This window comes from Scyliorhinus torazame, chromosome 2 (assembly GCF_047496885.1).
Source record: "Scyliorhinus torazame isolate Kashiwa2021f chromosome 2, sScyTor2.1, whole genome shotgun sequence".
In the NCBI taxonomy this organism is placed as follows: Eukaryota; Metazoa; Chordata; class Chondrichthyes; order Carcharhiniformes; family Scyliorhinidae; genus Scyliorhinus; species Scyliorhinus torazame.
This window is the reverse complement of record NC_092708.1, coordinates 21,002,277-21,022,803: the sequence shown is the minus strand read 5'-3', so window position 1 is coordinate 21,022,803 and position 20,527 is coordinate 21,002,277. Positions and strand designations below refer to the sequence as shown.

Here is a 20,527-nt window from a genome sequence, read left to right as displayed (position 1 = left end):
CAATCACAAATCAAAAATATTATCACAGCTTCACTGTTTTTTCCACCCTTCCCTCACCTCACTGTGTACCCAATTGTAAAGCAGTGCCAAAACCAGCAGGAAGAACTACAGAAGATAGGTAAATAAGATTCAGATGCAAACGGGTACTCGCTGTCTGTTTTCAGACTTCAGGGTATCCAGTTCACCTCAGTCTCAAAGCACTGTCAATGTTTGAAGCAGTGTTGTTCTACCCCCTAGTGGAAGATGATGGCACAGCAGCTTTTGCTGGTTTTTCTCTGGACAGTCACTGAATTGACGTAGCACCCAGCAAAGAATACAGCACAGGAACAGGCCCTTCGGTCCTCCAAGCCTGTACTGGTCATGATACCAACCTTGGCCAAAACCCTCAGCACTACCTTTAAAATCGCTTATTGTCACAAGTAGGCTTCAATGACGTTACTGTGAAAAGCCCCTAGTCGCCACATTCCGGCGCCTGTTCGGGGAGGCTGTTACGGGAATTGAACCGTACTGCTGGCCTGCCTTGGTCTGCTTTCAAAGCCAGCAATTTAGCCCTGTGCTTATCCCTCAATACCCATGCTATCCATGTGTTTGTCAAGATGCCGTTAATGTATCTGCTTCCAAAACCTCCCCTGGCAATACGCTCCAGGCGCTCATCGCTCTCTGTGTAAAAAACCTGCCTTGCACATCTCCTCTAAACTTGGCCCCAAGGACCTTAAACCTATTCCCTCTGGTGACTGACCCCTCCACCCTGGGAAAGAGTGCCTGCCCATCCACTCTATCCATGCCCTTCAGAATCTTGTAGACCTCTATCAGGTCACCCCTCAACCTCCGTCGTTCTAATGAAAACAATCCGAGTCTATTCAACCTCTCCGCATAGCTAACACCCTCCAGACCAGGCAACATCCTGGTAAACCTCCTCTGCACCCTCTCCAAAGCCTCCAGATCCTTCTGTTAGTGTGGCCCCTCTCACATCTCTCAGAATAGGGACAGTAGCACAGTGGTATGTTACTGGACTGAAAAAGAAGCTTGCACTAATCGGGAGATACGGGTTTCAATCCCACCACAGCAGCTGGGGGAATTTGAAGTCAATTGATTAAATAAATCTAGACAAAAAAAAAAGGTCCTCATCTCGGTAATGAAAACCATTGAGCCTCTTTATTGGAAGCAGTTCACAAAAGGTTCATAATGCAAACAGCTCAATCCAGGAATCAGTCTAATGAGGAAAGATTGGGTCTGTATCCACAGGAGTTTAGAAGGAGGGGAGATCAGGGCGGCGCGGTGGCACAGTGGTTAGCACTGCAGCCTACGGCGCTGCAGGCCTAGGTTCGATCCTGGCTCTGGGTCAGTCTGTGTGTGGAGGTTGCACATTCTCCCCTTGTCTGCATGGGTCTCACCCCCACAACCTATAAAGATGTGCAGGATAGGTGGATTGGCCACGCTAAATTGCCCCTTAATTGGAAAAAAACTAATAGGGTACCCTCAATTTTTTAAAAAAGAATGAGAGGAGATCTGGTTGAAACATATAGAAGATTGAGGGGATTTGAGAGGGATGATGCTGAGGGGGTGCTTCTGCCCATGAGCGAATCCAGGAAACAGTTTCAAAATAAGAGATGTCCCAATGAAGACGGAGATGAGGAGGATTCTTTCCTCTCACAGGGTCATCTTTACTCAGAGAGTAGTAAGGGCGTGGAATGCCCTGCCTGCAACAGTAGTGGACTCGCCAACACTAAGGACATTCAAATGGTCATTGGATAGACATATGGACGATAAGGGAATAGTGTAGATGGGCTTTAGAGTGGTTTCACAGGTCGGCGCTACATCGAGGGCCGAAGGGCCTGTACTGCGCTGTAATGTTCTATTAGTGTTTGGATTCTCTTCCCCAGGAGGCTGGGTCAGAGTATATTCAAGGCTGAATTAGACAGATTTTTGATAGACAAGGGTTATTGTGGGTGGGGTGAGGGGAGGGGTGGGGGGTTGTGGATGGGTACAGGCAGAGTTAAGGCCACAATCAGAATTATCATCATCGTACTGCATCTTGGAGGATTCTCCATGTGACAAATGGCCTGTCCCGCTCCTAATTCTTAGGAGCAGGCCATTCGGCCCATCGAGAATGCGATACGATGCAGTAAGACGATGATAATTCTGATTGTGGCCTTACCCACTTCATGTACTAATGTCCTCTGCGGAAGGAAATTTGCTGTCCTTCCTCAGTCTGACCCCGATGTGACTCCACTCACACTCAGTAAAGGAAAATTAGGGATGGTCAATAAATGTGGGTCTTGTCAGCGACGCCCACAATTCATGTAGAAATAAGTTGCAGATAGCCTCATGTTATCCTTTTAACAGTTCTGTTCCCAATGACGCATAACCCATTGGTTAGAATGCTCATTTTCAAAACATTCATGACTTTTTGAATCAGATCGCCTCTCTTGCAAACAGCAATGGAATGAATTATTTTAACGGTGTTGACTGAGGGAGGGATGAATGTTGGCCGGGGACCAGGTAAACTCCCCTGATCTTCAGGTATGGCCAGGGGAATCATAACAGCAACCAAGCACATCTCTAAAGTATATTTCTTTAGAAGAAGCATCAAAACATGTTTTAACAAACAGTTTACAGAACACGTGTAGAAATTCTTTTTTTAAGCATGGAAAAAAAGTTTAATATAAAGTTAGCAATTTAACTTTTTCAATCTTTTGATTTTACCATTTTGTTTCCCTTTTAATAATTCTGCAGCCAATGGTAAATAGCTTGATGATGCTCCATTTACAGACATACACGGACTTTGGAGAGGTGATTTGAAACTAAATTCATCACAAATCCGTCGAACACCTGTACCACCTTCAACATTCACTCTCTCCACTCCCAATGCACAGTGGCAGCCGTGTGTACCATCAACAAGATGCACTGCAGGAGCTCACTAAGGCTCCTTCAACAGCACCTTCCAAACCCACAACCTCTACCTCCTCGGAGGAGGGCAGCAGATACCTGGGAACATCATCAGCTGGAGGTTCCCCTCCCAGCCACACACCACCCCGACTTGGAAATATATCGGCCGTTCCTTCACTGTCGCCGGGTCAAAATCCTGAAACTCCCTCCCCAACAGCACTGTGGGTTCACCTACACCTCAGGGGCCACAGCAGCTCAAGAAGATTCAGCACAAACCTTCGCAAGGACAATGGGGGATGGGAAATAAATGCTGTCCTAACCGGTGATGCTCACATCGTGGAAAGGGATAAATGAAAGTGACAATGCTGAAGTAGAAAGTCCCGGACACTGGTCTCTTGAACAATGGTAGGCCAGTACAATCAGCCTTGGCTCAGGGACCATTTAAAGGCTGAGATTGGTTGGGTGAGGATACTTAAGGACGTTGAGCAAAGACAGGCAAGGTACAGATCAGGCACGATCTAATAGAATGGTGGGAACAGAACAAGGGCTGAATGGCCACGACTGTTCTTAATGTTCTATCGTACAAATTAAAATCCCTGAAGTCAGACATGAGAATCACAGAATTTACAGTGCAGAAGGAGGCTATTCGGCCCATCGAGTCTGCACAGGTCCTTGGAAAGAGCAGCCTACCTAAGCCCACACCCTCCACCCTATCCCTGTAACCCCACCCAACCTTTGTGGACACTAAGGGCAATTTAGCACGGCCAATCCACCATTCAGCACATCTTTGGACTGTGGGAGGAAACCGGAGCACCCGGAGGAAACCCACGCAGACACGGGGAGAACGTGCAGGCTCCGCACAGACAGTGACCCAAGCCGGGAATCGAACCTGGGACCCTGGAGCTGTGAAGCAACTATGCTACCGTACTGTGAGTGTGCCCTAACCGGCAGTGTTTCTCTGCCCATCACCCTGGTTAGATCACCCTCCTCTCTATTCCAAGTCGTATCAGCAGCAGGGGCCACGTGCAGTCCAATGTGAGCGAAGAACCTACCATGCTCAGAGGGGCCTCGGTGCAGTGGAAGATCCAGTAGAAAGGAATGCCAGATAACTCGCTCCTCAGGCTGATACGGAGCAGGTTCCGAGCTCGCTCGCAAGAAAAGCCGGACAGGTGATCACCGCCTCCATCTCGCATCAGGGGACCCACCGCCTCACGAAGGTGGCGGCAGAATGCGGACACCGAGGCCTTCAGCCGCTTGTTCAGTTCCTGAGGAAACAGAATCACACTGAGGATGATCTGCTAGGCTGAGATGCAGCAAAAAGGAGAGGCAGCAACAGAACAATAAAGAAAGAATCTGTATTCACCTCGTGTCTTATACCACCTAATGACCTGCAACAGGGTGCCTACAATACTGGTGGAAGTGAAGAGTGAAGACAAGGTGATTTTGAAAGGAAACTGGATGGGCACTCGAGGGAAATCATGGGCTCAATGAGCCAAATTGTCTCCACCTGTGCCATGAATGTCACCACAGTCCCAGGGGCCAATAGGCTGCTCTCCCCTTTGAGGGGGGAGAGCTGACTGGTGGTGATTTAACCTCAGGATCACCACACCTCGGGCGAGGAGTAAGGTTGAGAAGGCGGGGGCCTTCATGGGTAACCTCAGCCGGTCCGGGAATTGAACCCGCGCTGCTGGCCTCGCTGTGCATCACGAACCAGCCGTCCAGCCAGCTGTGCTAACCAATCCCAATAACTCCATGAATCAATGACCTCAGGATTTTCCAACACGCTTCACAGCCAGCGGAATGTGGTCTCCATTGTAACGCAGGAAATATAGCAGCAATTTAGTCGCAATTTCAAAAGTGAAGATTTCTTTTTCAAAAATCCTTTGAACATTTCTCTTTCCAATTGGTGTCGGAAGACAGCGCGTCGCAGGGATGGATGTGTTAACTGATTAATGGATGGCTGGAGTGTGGGGGGAAAGTCATATGATGAAACCTCCAGGGCGGCACGGTGACACAGTGGTTAGCACTGCTGCCTCACAGCGCCAGGGACCCCGGTTCATTTCCGGCCTTGGGTCAGGGTCTGTGTGGGAGTTTTCAGGTTCTCCCAGTGTCGGCATGGGTTTCCTCCAGTCTCCTCCCACAGTCCAAAGATGTGCATGTTAGGCGGGGTTACGTGTGTAGGGTGGGGGAAATGAGCCTCTTTCGGAGGTGCAGACCTTCTTCTGCACCGGAGGGATTTGATGGTTCTGTTCTATGAATACAGTTAATCACAGTTGACAACCGTAGTGGGGAGTGGAATGTGGCTCAGGAAGAAGAGGGGACATTGGTTCCCAAAGGTCTCCAACATTGGGAGTTTTCCGCACCGTATGTTGGAGACAAACCGAAAAGAGATTGATTGCTGTAATTCATCAGCAACTCCATTATCGTCAATGTCTACATTATAAACACCTCCATTATCATCGATGTCTACATTATAAACGTAACTACACTTTAAAAGTACTTAATGAGTTTTGGGACGCCCGAGGTCAGAAAAAGTGCCACATAAATGCATTTTTGTCTGTCTTCATTTGCAATAATCAGGTTGGTTACAAGGTGGACTACAATGACCATAGTAGAGTACCCAATTATTTGTTTCCAATTATGGGGCAATTTGGCATGGTCAATTCACCTACTCTGCACGTCTTTGGGTTGTGGGGGTAAAACCCACGCAGGCACGGGGAGAATGTGCAATCTCCACACAGACAGTGACCCGGGGCCGGGTTTGACTCGGGTTCTCAGCGCCGTGAGGCAGCAGTGCTAACCACTGCGCCACCGGGCCGCCCGGTCTATCCTTTTCAAAAACTTAAATAAAAATGAAATAAATAAATAACCTTTATTGTCACAAGTAGGCTTATATTAACACTGCAATGAAGTTACTGTGCAAAGCCCCTCCTTACGCTGTTTCACTCCCAATGAGGCGATGTGAACTTTGGGACGGTTTTATATATTATTTTCCATATATATATACACAAGGGTGGCACAGTAGCACAGTGGTTAGCATTGTTGCTTCACAGCACCAGGGTCCCAGGTTCGATTCCCAGCTTGGGTCACTGTCTGTGCGGAGTCTGCACGTTCTCCCCGTGTCTGCGTGGGTTTCCTCCGGGTGCTCCGGTTTCCTCCCATAAAGTCCCGAAAGACGTGCTGTTAGGTAATTTGGACATTCTGAATTCTCCCTCAGTGTACCGAACAGACGCCGGAGTGTGGCGACTAGGGGCTTTTCACAGTAACTTCATTGCAGTGTTAATGTAAGCCTACTTGTAAAACTTATTATATTCCTAGCCTTGTCCTTCAAGGTAGCCAGTAATCAATATTCTCTCTATTAAACTGCACTATAACTTGACCTCGTTCTATATCTCTACAATGAAATTTCACTCTCCTCGCATCAGCTTCGCATCATGTTCTCTCAGCTTCGCATCATGTTCTCTCAAAATTCCTAGAGATGCTGCCTTATATACAATAACTTAGTAACACCATCTAGTGTTGACAAAGAATGTAAAAATAAGAAGTTTGAATCAAAACAAATTTATTTTACACTACTAAACTTGATTAGGTTTGCACACTTTACTTAGTAACAGATAAAAACTAATAATACTGAATCTGTAGAACAGTAATCAATATTCTCTCTATTAAACTGCACTATAACTTGACCTCGTTCTATATCTCTACAATGAAATTTCACTCTCCTCGCATCAGCTTCGCATCATGTTCTCTCAGCTTCGCATCATGTTCTCTCAAAATTCCTAGAGATGCTGCCTTATATACAATAACTTAGTAACACCATCTAGTGTTTGATTTACACATAGTGTCTGATGTTGACCCTTTACTACACTTGTACTGTAAATATCATTACATCCCCCTTTTTTTTTAAAGACATTCCTTTTCTACATGACTAAAGAAAAAAATGTATAACAGAATACATTGATATGTACACTAAGTTAAGTGAGTAAGAAAAAATTATTCAAACAGTTCATTTGTGTTTCTTCACAAGTTAAGTCTGTCTGGTTTCTTTCTTATTCTGGACGATCCTGTGAGCAGTTTTGGGCCCTGTATCTAAGGAAGGATGTGCTGGCCTTGGAAAGGATCCATAAGAGGTTCAGAAGAATGATCCCTGGAATGAAGAGCTTGTCGTATGAGGAACGGTTGAGGACTCTAGGTCTGTACTTGTTGGAGTTTAGAAGGATGTGGGGGATCTTATTGTAACTTAAAGGATACTGCGAGGCCTGGATAGAGTGGACGTGGAGAGGATGTTTCCACTTGTAGTAAAAACTAGAACCAGAGGACACCATCTCAGATTAAAGGGACAATCCTTTAAAACAAAGATGAGGAGGAATTTCTTCAGCCAGAGGGTGGTGAATCTGTGGAACCCTTTGCTGCAGAAGGTTATGGAGGCCAAATCACTGAGTATCTTTAAGACAGAGATAGATAGGTTCTTGATTAATAAGGGGATCAGGGATTATGGGGAGAAGGCCGGAGATTGGGGATAAGAAAATATCAGCCATGATTGAATGGCGGAGCAGACTCGATGGGCCGAGTGGCCTAATTCTGCTCCTATGTCTTATGGTCTTCTCAATCCAGTAAGTGGAGTGGTAGAAGTCTTGAGCGTCTTCTGGGTCATCTGGTATAATGGAAGATGTTATTGAAGTGTAAATGGCTGCCGGCCGAAATGCGCATTTTTCTGCACCGCTCCACAGCTCCAATGCAGTCGGTCTCGAGGCTCGCTTTCACGCCCTTTTCTTTTTTCAGAATCTCAAGAGTACTGACTTTTCGACAGTTCATTCACTTGACAAATTTCAATAGCGTCTTCTAATTTCAGATCTTTTTGACTTAACAAACGTTCTCTGAGCTTTTCATCTATGATCCCAAAAACGATTTGATCTCAGATCATAGAGTCTGATAATATAGAGAAGTTACATGTTTGAACTTTGAGTTTTAAATCTGTTATGAAGTCATCAATAGATTCCCCATCTTTTTATATCCTTTTCTTAAAGATAAATCTTTATATGTTTCATTTATTTGAATCCTGCAGTGCAGATCAAATTTCTCAGTGACATTATATTTAGTTTTATCTTCTTCCGTTGAGAATTGAAAGGAGTTATACAGTTCAATAGCTTGTGGACCAGCCATTGATAAGAATAATGCTGGTTTTCTATTATCACTGGCATTATCTAAATCAGATGCAGAAAGGTATAACTGAAACTGTTGCATAAAAACTTTCCAATTTACATCTAGTTTACCAGATATCCTGAGCTGTCGTAGAGATTGTACTTTCTCCATGAGTTCGGGATTCTTCTGTATTTTGAAGTAGCAGGTCTTGAAGCAGTCTGTTCTTCAAAGTCTGAGTCACGTGCTAGTTTTTGCTGTTGGAATCTATCTATTTAACGGGCAGCACGGTAGCATAGTGGTTAGCACAATTGCTTCACAGCTCCAGGGTCCCAGGTTCGATTCCTGGCTTGGGTCACTGTCTGTGTGGAGTCTGCATGTTCTCCTCGTGTGTGCGTGTGTTTCCTCCGGGTGCTCCGGTTTCCTCCCACAGTCCAAAGATGTGGAGGTTAGGTGGATTGGCCATGCTAAATTGCCCATTAGTGTCCAAAATTGCCCTGAGTGTTGGGTGGGGTTACTGGGTTATGGGGATAGGGTGGAAGTGTGGGCTTGGGTAGGGTGCTCTTTCCAAGAGCCGGTGCAGCCTCGATGGGCTGAATGGCCTCCTTCTGCACTGTAAATTCTATGAAAATCTATAATCTATCTGAATTACTCTCGTAAAACCGTGGTACCATGCACTTAGTGATCTGCTAGCAGAAAAATACCTTTCACTGTACCTCGGTAGACGTAACAATAAACAAAAATCCAATATTCCTTGCCTTTTCCTCCAAGATAGCCAGATATATAGTGTTGACAAAGAATATAAAAACAAGAAGGTTGAATCAAAACAAATTTATTTTACACTACCAAACATTAGATTTGCACACTTTACTTAGTAACAGATACTAAACTAATACTGAATCTGTAGTACAGTAATCTCTACAATGAATTCTCACTCTGCTCTTATCAGCTTCTCAACATGTTCTCCCAGAATTCCTGGAGATGCTGCCTTATATACAATGACTTAGTAACGCCATCTAGTGTTTGATTTAGTGTCTGATGTTAACCCTTTACTACACTTGTACTATACGTAGCATTATAACACTAATAAAGATGATTATTACAAGAGTCACATTTCTGTGGGTGATGCAATTAATAATCTTTTTGCTGTAGTTGATTCCCTCATTTAGTTTGACTGAAATACACTGATCGGCGATCAGAATGTGGATCCTTGACCTGTTTTTTAGTCACATTGCTATTAGATCAAATTTCCGCGCAGCGACTGGGTAAAGTCTGGAATGCTCTGTCCGAGAGTGTGGTGGTGGGCAGCTTTAACCAAAGCATTCAAAAGGGAATTAGAAAAGGAAGAATGTGCAGGGCTATGGGGAGAAGGCGAGGGCACGGCACATGGCAGGGGAGTTGTCCATTCGAAGAGCCGGTTTGGACACAATGGGCTGAATGGCCTCCTTTTAGCGTTGCAACAATTCAGGGCTCAAAACAGGAGGCGTGGAGCGTTTCCAACAATTCTCCCCCATTGTCACGGAATCCGAGGATTTAATTGTACACCAAGATGGACCGATGGAGTTAAGATACAACTCGGTCACAAATTAGTTCAATGGCGGAACAGGCCCAAAGGGATGAGTCTCTATTATTATCCAAGCATCTCGGCTAGCGTTTTGGTACGTGGCGACCAGGATGGCAGAAAGCGAACTGGGCGGGCCGCGGGTTTTCACTCATCCTCCTCTTTCTATGTTTCTAACATGAATCCAAAGGCATACCTGTGCCCTTTGTTTGAGACCATCCGAGTTCATCTCCTCCCACCAGACACTGTCAAGATCAGAGAGCATCAGCTTGTAGGTGGCGTCGCTGAAAGAGGCCTTCAGCAGGAAACGAGAGTCACCAATACGAACAGAGATCCACGGCTGAGAGAGGAGATCGCCGGCCAGCTTCTCCAATTCCGCCATTGAAGGGAAGTCTCTGGAGTCAAAGAAAAGAAAGTCTTGCATTTAGATCGCACCTTTCACAACCTCAGCACAATCCAAAGTGTTTTACAGTCTTTCATAGAATTTACAGTGCAGAAGGCCATTCGGCCCATCGGGTCTGCACTGGCTCTTAGAAAGAGCACCCTACCCAAGCCGTATCCCCATTACCCATGTAACCCCACCCAACTGTTGAGTTCCGGAGTCATGAGGTCATGTTGCAGCTGTACAAAACTCTGGTAAGGCCGCATTTGGAGTATTGCGTACAGTTCTGGTCACCGCATTATAGGAAGGACGTGGAAGCTTTGGAACGGGTGCAGAGGAGATTTACCAGGATGTTGCCTGGTATGGAGGGAAAATCTTATGAGGAAAGGCTGATGGACTTGAGGTTGTTTTCGTTGGAGAGAAGGTTAAGAGGAGACTTAATAGAGGCATACAAAATGATCAGGGGGTTGGATAGGGTGGACAGTGAGAGCCTTCTCCCGCGGATGGAAATGGCTGGCACGAGGGGACATAACTTTAAACTGAGGGGTAATAGATATAGGACAGAGGTCAGAGGTAGGTTCTTTACGCAAAGAGTAGTGAGGCCGTGGAATGCCCTACCTGCAACAATAGTGAACTCGCCAACATTGAAGGCATTTAAAAGTTTATTGGATAAGCATATGGATGATAATGGCATAGTGTAGGTTAGATGGCTTTTGTTTCGGTGCAACATCGTGGGCCGAAGGGCCTGTACTGCGCTGTATCGTTCTATGTTCTATGTTCTAACTCTCAGGGCAATTTTGGACATTAAGGGCAATTTATCATGGCCAATCCAAACCTGCACATCTTTGGACTGTGGGAGGAAACCGGAGCACCCGGAAGAAACCCACGCACACACGGGATGTGCAGACTCCGCACAGACAGTGACCCAAGCCAGGAATCGAACCTGGGACCCTGGAGCTGTGAAGCAATTGTGCTAACCACAATGCTACCGTGCTGCCCTACCGTGCAGTCAACTAAGTACTTACTGAAGTGCAGTCACTGCTGTAAGTACAGTAAGAAGTCTTACAACAGCAGGTTAAAATCCAACAGGTTTGTTTGGAATCACACACTCACCTGAGGAAGGAGCTGCGCTCCAAAAGCTGGTGATTCCAAACAAACTGTTGGACTTTAACCTGGTGTTGTGAGACCTCTTACTGTGCCCACCCCAGCCCAACGCCGGCATCTCCACATCATGATTGCTGTAAGCAACACAGTAAGGTTCGACAAACAGTGGGGATGATAATGACCAGATCAACTGTTTCAGTAGTTGAGGATAAATATGGGCTGAGACACGTGGTAGAAATCCCTGCTCTTTCTTAAAAATAGTACCATGGAATATTTTGGATGAGGGTAGGCAGGGATTCCATTCATCCTAAAGAGGGAACGTCCAGCAAGGCAGCATTCCCTCAGTATCAGCATTGGTTATGTACTCAAATATCTGGAGCTGGACTTGAACCAACAACCTTCTGACTCAGAGGCAAGAGTGCTGCCCACTCAATCAGGGCTGCTGAAGCTAGTTGGTTTCGAAGGCAACATTCTGGAACATAAAGAATATAGATATGGAATTCCTACAGTGCTGGAGGCCATTCAGTCCATCGAGTCTGCACCGACCCTGCAAAAGAGCAGCCTAATCTTGGTCTACTCTCCTGCCCTATTCCCGTAACCCCACCGAATTTACAAATCTTTGGACATTAAGCGACAATTTAGCACAGCCAATCTACCTAACCTGCACATTTTTGGATGTGGGAGGAAACCGACCACCCAGCGGAAACCCACGCACACACGGGGAGAAAGTGCAGCCTCTACACAGACAGTGACCCAAGGTCATTATTGAACCCAGGTCCCTGGCGCTGTGAGGCCACGGTGCCTCTCCCTCCAAAACCCTTCCGTTCTCCACCCTATCCCCCAGCCGGTAGAGTGTTGCCCTATCTGGGAAGCACAACTGTCACTGTGAACAGCCCTGATGCCCACAGCATCCACTGGGAAGGGCCTTGAGACCCACTGGGAAATGCCTGGAGACCCACGGCACCCACTGGGCAGCGCTGCCCGAGACCCACAGCACCCACTGGAAAGGGCCTCGAGACCCACTGGGAAGAGTCCCCGAGACTCACAGCACCCACTGTGAACGGCCCTGAGACCATAACTTGGATCATGGAGTTCACCCGACCCACAACTTTGAATAGATTGTGATTATGGGGAGCACACGGGCCTGCTTTGCCAGTGTGGTGCTTCAGAGAGCTAAAGTACTTTTAAATTAAAACAATTTTTATTTATCAAACCAGTTAACACTTTATAAACCCACAGTAAACATCTTAACAACTATCAACACCAATCCTCCCACAGATACAATATTCTATAAGTAACCCTTAATCTTTCCTTGCAACATCCATAAGACAAAAGACCCTTTTTAAAGACAGAGATCCGGTTTAAATTCACTACTGAGAGCAGTTTTCACTTTGAAATCACCCAAATGATTTGGAGACAGTCTTTAGTTTGCAGAGATCCTTATAGAGCTGCTTGCTTTTCCTGCAGCTATCCAGCTCTCAAAACAAAACTAAAATACACCCTGTAGCAGACAGCCCAAAGTGAAAGCAAAAGCAGACAGAAAGCCCAGCTCCACCCACACTCTGACATCACTGCAGCCATCCGATAAACACCCATTTCTTAAAGGTACATCCACTACAGCTATTTTATAAACACCCATTTCTTAAAGGTACTCTCACATGACACCTCCCCCAAGAAACCCCCCCCCCCCCCATCAACTTCAAGATGGTTTCATTTTTCACCTTTTCACTTTCATTTAAGAAATATGGACAGCGAATATACGTTTTTTTTTAACAAAACAAAACACGCAAACATTTAATAATAATATAGTCCATTTTAGTTCTTCTTCCTCCAACTGGAATCCTTCTTGATGGAGAGTCTCTTTGGACAAGGTCTCTGCACGATCTATCCATTTCTCTACGCCTCGGCTTTTCTCTTTAAAGTCAGATACTTTAGTTAAATCTGATAAGGTCCACAAAACCTTGCTTTTAAGGGTTCACCTATCACGGGTAACAATACTAAAACTTTATCTCCACTGGCAAAACTACGAACTTTGGATTTCTTGTCCGCCACCTGTTTCATCACATGTTGTGCCATTTTTAAATGCTGTCTAGCCAATTCACCTGCTCTATTTAATCGTTCCCTAAAATTTGACACGTAATCCAATAATGTAAGTTCTGATTTCTCACTCACCAATTTTTCCTTAATCAATTGAAGTGGTCCTCTTACCTCATGACCAAATATTAGTTCAAAAGGACTAAATTTGGTTGACTCATTAGGTGCATCCCTAATTGCAAACAGTACGAATGGAATTCATTTATCCCAATTTTCTGGATAATCTTGACACTACGCCCTCAACATTGTCTTTAATATCTGATGCCACCTTTCTAACGCTCCCTGCGATTCTGGATGGTACGCAGTTGATTTAAATTGTATAATTCCTAAGCTATCCATAACTTCTTTGAATAACCTGGAGGTAAAATTTGATCCTTGACAGCCCAAAGTGAATAACCTCACACTTATCCAAATTATACTACATCTACCGTTGATTTGCCCACTGATCTAACCTGTCCAGATCATGCTGTCGGATCTCTGCATCCTCGTCACAGTTCACCCTCCCACCCAACTTGGTATGATCTGCAAACTTTGAGATGTTACATTTTGTTTTCTCAACCTAATCATTGGTGGGGTCCCAGCACCGATCCCTGTGGCACCCCACGTATTTACAATGTGTATTTATCGTATGTCCTGCATTTTTTCATGTATGGAACGATCGGTCTGGACTGTACACAGAACAATACTTTTCACTGCACCTCGGTACACGTGACAATAAACCCAAATCCAAGTGTCCTTACTTTAGTTGAGGTCACCCTGTAAAAAATGTTAATTCTTCCTTGGGAAGATAGGATAACATCCCCAAAAGCAAAGGCTTAACATCAAACTGTTAACGACACGGAAGACAGAGCAGAATCATTTGAAACTGAGGTTTGCCCCAGGGTGATCCTTCACAGTGCCAGGGTCCCAGGTTTGATTCCCGGCTTGGGTCACTGTGCGGAGTCTGCACGTTCTTCCCATGTCTGCGTGGGTTTCCTCCCACAGTCTAAAGACATGCGGGTTAAGTGAATTGGCCATGATAAATTGCCCTTAGTGACCAAAAAGGTTAGATGGGTTATTGGGTCAGGGGGATAGGGTGGAAGTGAGGGCTTAAGTGGGTCGATGCAGACTCGATGGGCCAAATGGCCTGCTTCTGCACTGTATGTTCTATGTTCCATGTAAGTAAAAGTCCTGAAAGATGTGTTTGTTACGTGAATTGGACATTCTGAATTCTCACTCAGTGTACCGTAGGCTAGGGAATTTTCACAGCAACTTCACCGCAGTGTTAATGTAAGCCTACTTGTGACACTAATAAAGCTTATTACTATTAAATCACAAAACAGCCAATGATGTGCGAAATGAGAAATGATGTGGCGGTGCCGGCACTGGAATGGGATGAGCACAGTATGAAGTCTCATAACACCAGGCTAAAATCCAACAGGTTTATTTGAAATCACAAGCTTACAGAGTGCTGCTCCTTCATCAGGCGAAGTGGAGGCAGATTCAGAATCACAGCATATACAGGCAGACAGAAATGTAAGGTAATTACAGATTGGAATGTGAAGAATGTTGGAATGCAAGTCTTTACAGGTAGTGTGAGTGGAGTAAGGGGTAATCACAAGTAATCGAGGTGTAAATTGTCTCAAGCCAGAACAGTCTGTAGGATTCTGCAATCCCGGGCAGTATGGTGGGGGTTACATGACAACGCAGAATTGCCAAGCAGAAACTGGTAGCGAAGTTCCGCATCCATGAGGGCGGCCTCAACCGGGATAACCATAGTGCCAGTGCTTGAGGGCAGCACGGTAGCATTGTGGATAGCACAATTGCTTCACAGCTCCAGGGTTGATTCCGGCTTGGGTCACTGTCTGTGCGGAGTCTGCACATCCTCCCCGTGTGTGCGTGGGTTTTCTCCGAGTGCTCCGGTTTCCTCCCACAGTCCAAAGATGTGCAGGTTAGGTGGATTGGCCATGATAAATTGCCCTTAGTGTCCAAAATTGCCCTTAGTGTTGGGTGGGGTTACTAGGTTATGGGGTTATGGGGATAGGGTGGAGGTGTTGACCTTGTGTAGGGTGCTCTTTCCAAGAGGCGGTGCAGACTCGATGGGCCGAATGTCTTCCGTCTGCGCTGTAAATTCTATGATTCTATGAATTTACACCGCCATTGCCTGTGATTATCATGCTAGCACAGTGGATAGCACTGTTGCTTCACAGCTCCAGGGTCCCAGGTTCGCTTCCCGGCTTGGGTCACTGTCTGTGTGGAGTCTGCACGCTCTTCCCGTGTCTGCGTAGGTTTCCTCCGGGTGCTCCAGTTTCCTCCCACAAGTCCCGAAAGACGTGCCGTTAGGTGAACTGGACATTCTGAATTCTCCCTCAGTGTACCCGAACAGGCACCGGAATGTGGCGACTAGAGGCTTATCACAGTAACTTCATTGCAGTGTTAATGTAAGCCTACTCGTGAAACTAATCAGAGAATCATAGAATATGCAGTGCAGAACGAGGCCATTTAGCCCATCGAGTCTGCACTGGCCCTTGGAAAGAGCATCTCACCCAAGCCTACAACTCCACCCTCACCCTATCCCCACCTAACCTTTTTGGACACTGAGGGCAATTTATCATGGTCAATCCACCTAACCTGCACATCTTTGGACTGTGGGAGGAAACTAGAGCACCCGGAGGAAACCCACGCACACACGGGGAGGATGTGTAGATTCCGCACAGACAGTGACCCAAGCCGGGAATCGAAACTGGGACCCTGGAGCAATAGTGATAACCACTCTGCTACCGTGCTAAAGATTGTTATTATTAAATCACTCACTCCAGTCATACTGCACCTGCAAAGACTTGTTTACCTCGAAAAACTCACATTCCAACCATTCATAGAATCACAGAAGTTGCAGTGCAGAAGGAGGCCATTTGGCTCGTCAAGTCTGCATCCGCCCATGGAAAGAGTGCTCTACTTAAGCCCACACCTCTACCCAATCCCTCTGTAACTCAGTAACCCCCCTTACTGTTTGGACACTAAGGGCAATTTAGCGCGGCCAATCGACTGAACCTGCACATCTTTGGACTGTGGGAGGAAACCGGAGCGCCCGGAGGAAACCCCGCAGACACGGGGAGGACGTGCCGACTCCGCACAGTCACCGGAGACCGGAATCGAAGCCGGGTCCCTAGCGCTGTGAGAAGCAGCTGTGCTAACCACTGCGCTCGGTCTGCGATTGTGAACTTGCCTCCGCTTCACATGACAGAGGAGCCGCGCTCCGGAAGCTTGTGATTTGAAACAAACCGGTTAGACTTTAACCCGGTGCGGTGAGACTGAGAATGGGAAACCCGGACAGGACTTAGCTGCAAAAAAATCCCCCAGAATGAAATAAGAGCTGGAAGTTGTGAGTGGGGAAGGTTGTTGCTGAGGGACCCAGGCTGCCGGTGGAGGGGGGTGCAGGAAGCCGATTTAAAGACGATCAGAGGGTTCCCGCCCCCAACACCCGGAGGGAAAGTTAAACCGAACCGTTTAAAGTTTCAAGCCGCTCGTTTAAAACAAACAAACCTCGGCTCCCGCACCCGCTTCGGGTTCCGGTTCCGGTTGCTGCTTCCGGTCCGCCCGCGATCTCCGTCCTTACCGCAACAAGCGGCGCCTCCCGATCGTTCCGCCCTGAGAAAGGATTTGCCTCCCATTGGAAACTCTGTTCACACCAGGGAAATGGCCAGCAGACAGCTGGCTCACTTTCACTCCCCCTCTCTCTCAATCCAAAACTTCTCCTGTTTCAAAGAGATCAACGTTCTGCTCTTACTGCACCGGGTGCTTGAAGTTAATGTCTTTCCAGCCTTGTCTTTCTTTGCAAGCCTCCTGAAGTTTAATCCTAAGAAATAAAGTTTTCACAATAGCATCATAAAAGCAGAATATCACGAGTGCGTTTGGAAACTTTTCAAAAAAGGTCCATTCGAACTTCCTTCCGGCAGGTTAAATGCATTTTTTAATCAAAATCAACGGCCAATTTGTGCTTCAATTCTTAAAATGGCAATAGGATCAATGTACCGGTTTAATACCATCTACCATCTCTCCTCCCTCCAAGCACAAGTCCCCTTTGTCATCCCTAATGGGTCCTATTCTCTCTTTTCCGAATCTCTTCCTGCATCTCGTGGTATACTAAGGCAGACGTCTTTTTGTCTGTTTTCATAGCTAATTATTTCTGGGATGGGTCACGAGTGTGCCATCAGAGGCTTGTTCGAGCTTGAGGGACATCAAGCGTGGCTGACCATGAGCCTCTCCTACACCTACCGCCCGCCATTGGCATGTTGGAATTAGTGGACACTCAACCTGTTTGCCCGCATTATGAACGCACCTTCCTTGGCCCTCGAGTCCTGGGATGGGACACAAACCCAGCACTTCAGGTCCAGAGGCAGGGACGCTCCCCACTCCGCCACAAGACTACTTTCTCTTCTCTTCTATTATTCCAATTTTGTCAAAGGCTCATCTGGACTCGAAACATTAGCCCTTTTCTCTCCGTACAGATGCTACCAGATCTGCTGAGATTTTGCAGCATTTTCTCTCCTATGTTACAGCAATATGGCCCACGCATCCACCTCGATAGCAAGAACATCATTCCACAGGTAAGCACACCAAAACTACACACAATATTCCAGGTGTGGCCTCACCAACACCTGATACAATTTCTGTAAAATATCTCTATTCCTGTACTCCAGTCCTCTCGCTACGAAGACCAACATACCATTTGGCTTTACTGCCTGCTGTACCTGTGCCATAGCTTGGATTGGATTGGATTTGTTTACTGTCACTTGTACAGAGGTACAGTAAAAAGTATTGTTCTGCGTACAGTTCAGACAGATCATTCCATACATGAACAGAAAACATAGGACATACATAAATACACAATGTAAATACATAGACACAGGCATCGGGTGAAGCATAAAGGAGTGTAGTACTACTCAGTAGGGAAGATGTTTGAAAAGATCAGATCAGTCCAGAAGAGGCTGAAGATCTTCAGACCTGCAAGGGAACATAAAAGACAAAGGTTAGAGATAATATTAGTACCGGACAGCACGGTAGCATAGTGGTTAACACTGTGGTTTCACAGTACCAGGGTCCCAGGTTCGATTCCCGCTTGGGTCATTGTCTGTGCGGAGTCTGCACGTTCTCCCCGTGTGTACGTGGGTTTCCTCCGGGTGCTCCGGTTTCCTCACACAGTCCAAAGATATGCAGGTTAGGTGGATTGGCCATGCGAAATTGCCCTTAGGCTAGATGTTGCAGGGTTACAGGAATAGGGTGCAGATGTGGGGTTAAGTAGGGTGCTCGTTCCAAGAGCCGGTGCAGAGTCGATGGGCTGAATGGCCTCCTTCTGCATTGTAAACTCTATGATTCTATGTTGGAATTAAGTATTAAAAGGTTAGAATGGTTATAAAAGGTGTAGGAAGAGGATCTGTGTGAGTGAGCTCGCAGAGAGTCGTCCCCCTCCGGCGCCATCTTGCTTCCTGAGCCACTGCCTGCCAATCAGAAAAAGACCCATTTATTCCAACTTACTTTCAGCGACTGAAGCACAAGGACACCAAGGTCTCAATGAGTATCCACCTCTCTCAATTTACACCCATTCAAATAATAATCCACCTTCCTATTTTTGATATTGAAGCAGATAACCTCACATTTATCCACATTATACTGCATCTGCCATGCAGGAGCTCACTCACTCAGCCTGTCCAAACCCTGCTGAAGAATATCTGCATCCTCCTCACAGTTCACCCTCCAACCCATCTCTGCATCCTCCTCACAGCTCGCCATCCAAAAGGTTCTCTTCTATTGTGACTAATTTGAGTCACTCAATCTAGATGCAGATTAAAGTCACCCATAATGACAGATGTTCCATCATCACATGCATCTCTGATTTGCAGTCTAATGCTATTCCCAACATTACCACTGCAGTTCGGTGGTCCGCATACCACCCCTACGAATGTTTTTTGCCCCTTGATGTTTCTTAACTCCACCCAGACTGATTCCACATCTGTGCTAATATTTTTCCTCAATATTGTATCAACATCTTCTTTAATCAACAATGTAACTCCATCACCTTTTCCTTTCTGTCTATCCTTCCAAAAAACCAGAATAGCCCTCAATGTTTAGTTCCCATCCTTGGTCACCTTGGGGCCATATTTCCGTAATCCCAACTGTATCATATCCCTTTACATCTATCTGTGCAACTAACTTTCTATTACGCAAAGAGTAGTGAGGCCGTGGAATGCCCTACCTGCTACAGTAGTGAACTCGCCAACATTGAGGGCATTTAAAAGTTTATTGGATAAACATATGGATGATAATGGTATAGTGTAGGTTAGATGGCTTTTGTTTCGGTGCAACATCGTGGGCCGAAGGGCTTGTACTGCGCTGTATTGTTCTATGTTCTAACTCATCCAGTTTATTTTGAATGCTCTGCGCGTTCAGGGACAAAACCTATAGGCTAGTAATTTTAACGTTCCTTGTCCCATCCCTACTATTTTTCAGTGTCATTATCTGATGCAGGCCCTTGATTTCTCTGCCTATCACTTTTCTTAGTCTCCCTGCTGTCTTTCTCTCTTCTTCTATACATAGTATATATAAATGATTTGGAGGAAAATGTAACTGGTCTGATTAGTAAGTTTGCAGACGACACAAAGGTTGGTGGAATTGCGGATAGCGATGAGGACTGTCTGAGGATACAGCAGGATTTAGATTGTCTGGAGACTTGGGCGGAGAGATGGCAGATGGAGTTTAACCTGGACAAATGTGAGGTAATGCATTTTGGAAGGGCTAATGCAGGTAGGGAATATACAGTGAATGGTAGAACCCTCAAGAGTATTGAAAGTCAAAGAGATCTAGGAGTACAGGTCCACAGATCACTGAAAGGGGCTACACAGGTGGAGAAGGTAGTCAAGAAGGCATACGGCATGCTTGCCTTCATTGGCCGGGGCATTGAGTATAAGAATTGGCAAGTCATGTTGCAGCTGTATAGAACCTTAGTTAGGCCACACTTGGAGTATAGTGTTCAATTCTGGTCGCCACACTACCAGAAGGATGTGGAGGCTTTAGAGAGGGTGCAGAAGAGATTTACCAGAATGTTGCCTGGTATGGAGGGCATAAGCTATGAGGAGCGATTGAATAAACTCGGTTTGTTCTCACTGGAACGAAGGAGGTTGAGGGGCGACCTGATAGAGGTATACAAAATTATGAGGGGCATAGACAGAGTGGATAGTCAGAGGCTTTTCCCCAGGGTAGAGGGGTCAATTACTAGGGGGCATAGGTTTAAGGTGAGAGGGGCAAAGTTTAGAGTAGATGTACGAGGCAAGTTTTTTACGCAGAGGGTAGTGGGTGCCTGGAACTCACTACCGGAGGAGGTA

The 20,527-nt window shown here is 46.1% G+C and overlaps 1 protein-coding gene across 2 annotated transcripts in view; it reads right to left on the bottom strand.

Annotated features, from left to right (window-relative positions):
- nhej1 (nonhomologous end-joining factor 1) overlaps window positions 1–16,856 on the bottom strand; it is a 366,800-nt gene extending 349,944 nt beyond the window's left edge. The window contains exons 1-3 of one of the 2 annotated variants that reach the window (XM_072469332.1): window positions 16,692–16,856; window positions 9,786–9,984; window positions 3,942–4,154 (exon numbers count right to left, since the gene is read on the bottom strand). In XM_072469332.1, the coding sequence (XP_072325433.1) occupies window positions 3,942–4,154; window positions 9,786–9,984; window positions 16,692–16,819 (540 nt within the window). In that variant the 5' untranslated portion in view covers window positions 16,820–16,856. Of the gene's footprint in view, window positions 1–3,941; window positions 4,155–9,785; window positions 9,985–15,996; window positions 16,217–16,691 lie in introns of those variants that run through there. The other variant, XM_072469342.1, reaches the window with a different exon arrangement.
- Between the last annotated feature and the right edge of the window lie 3,671 nt (window positions 16,857–20,527).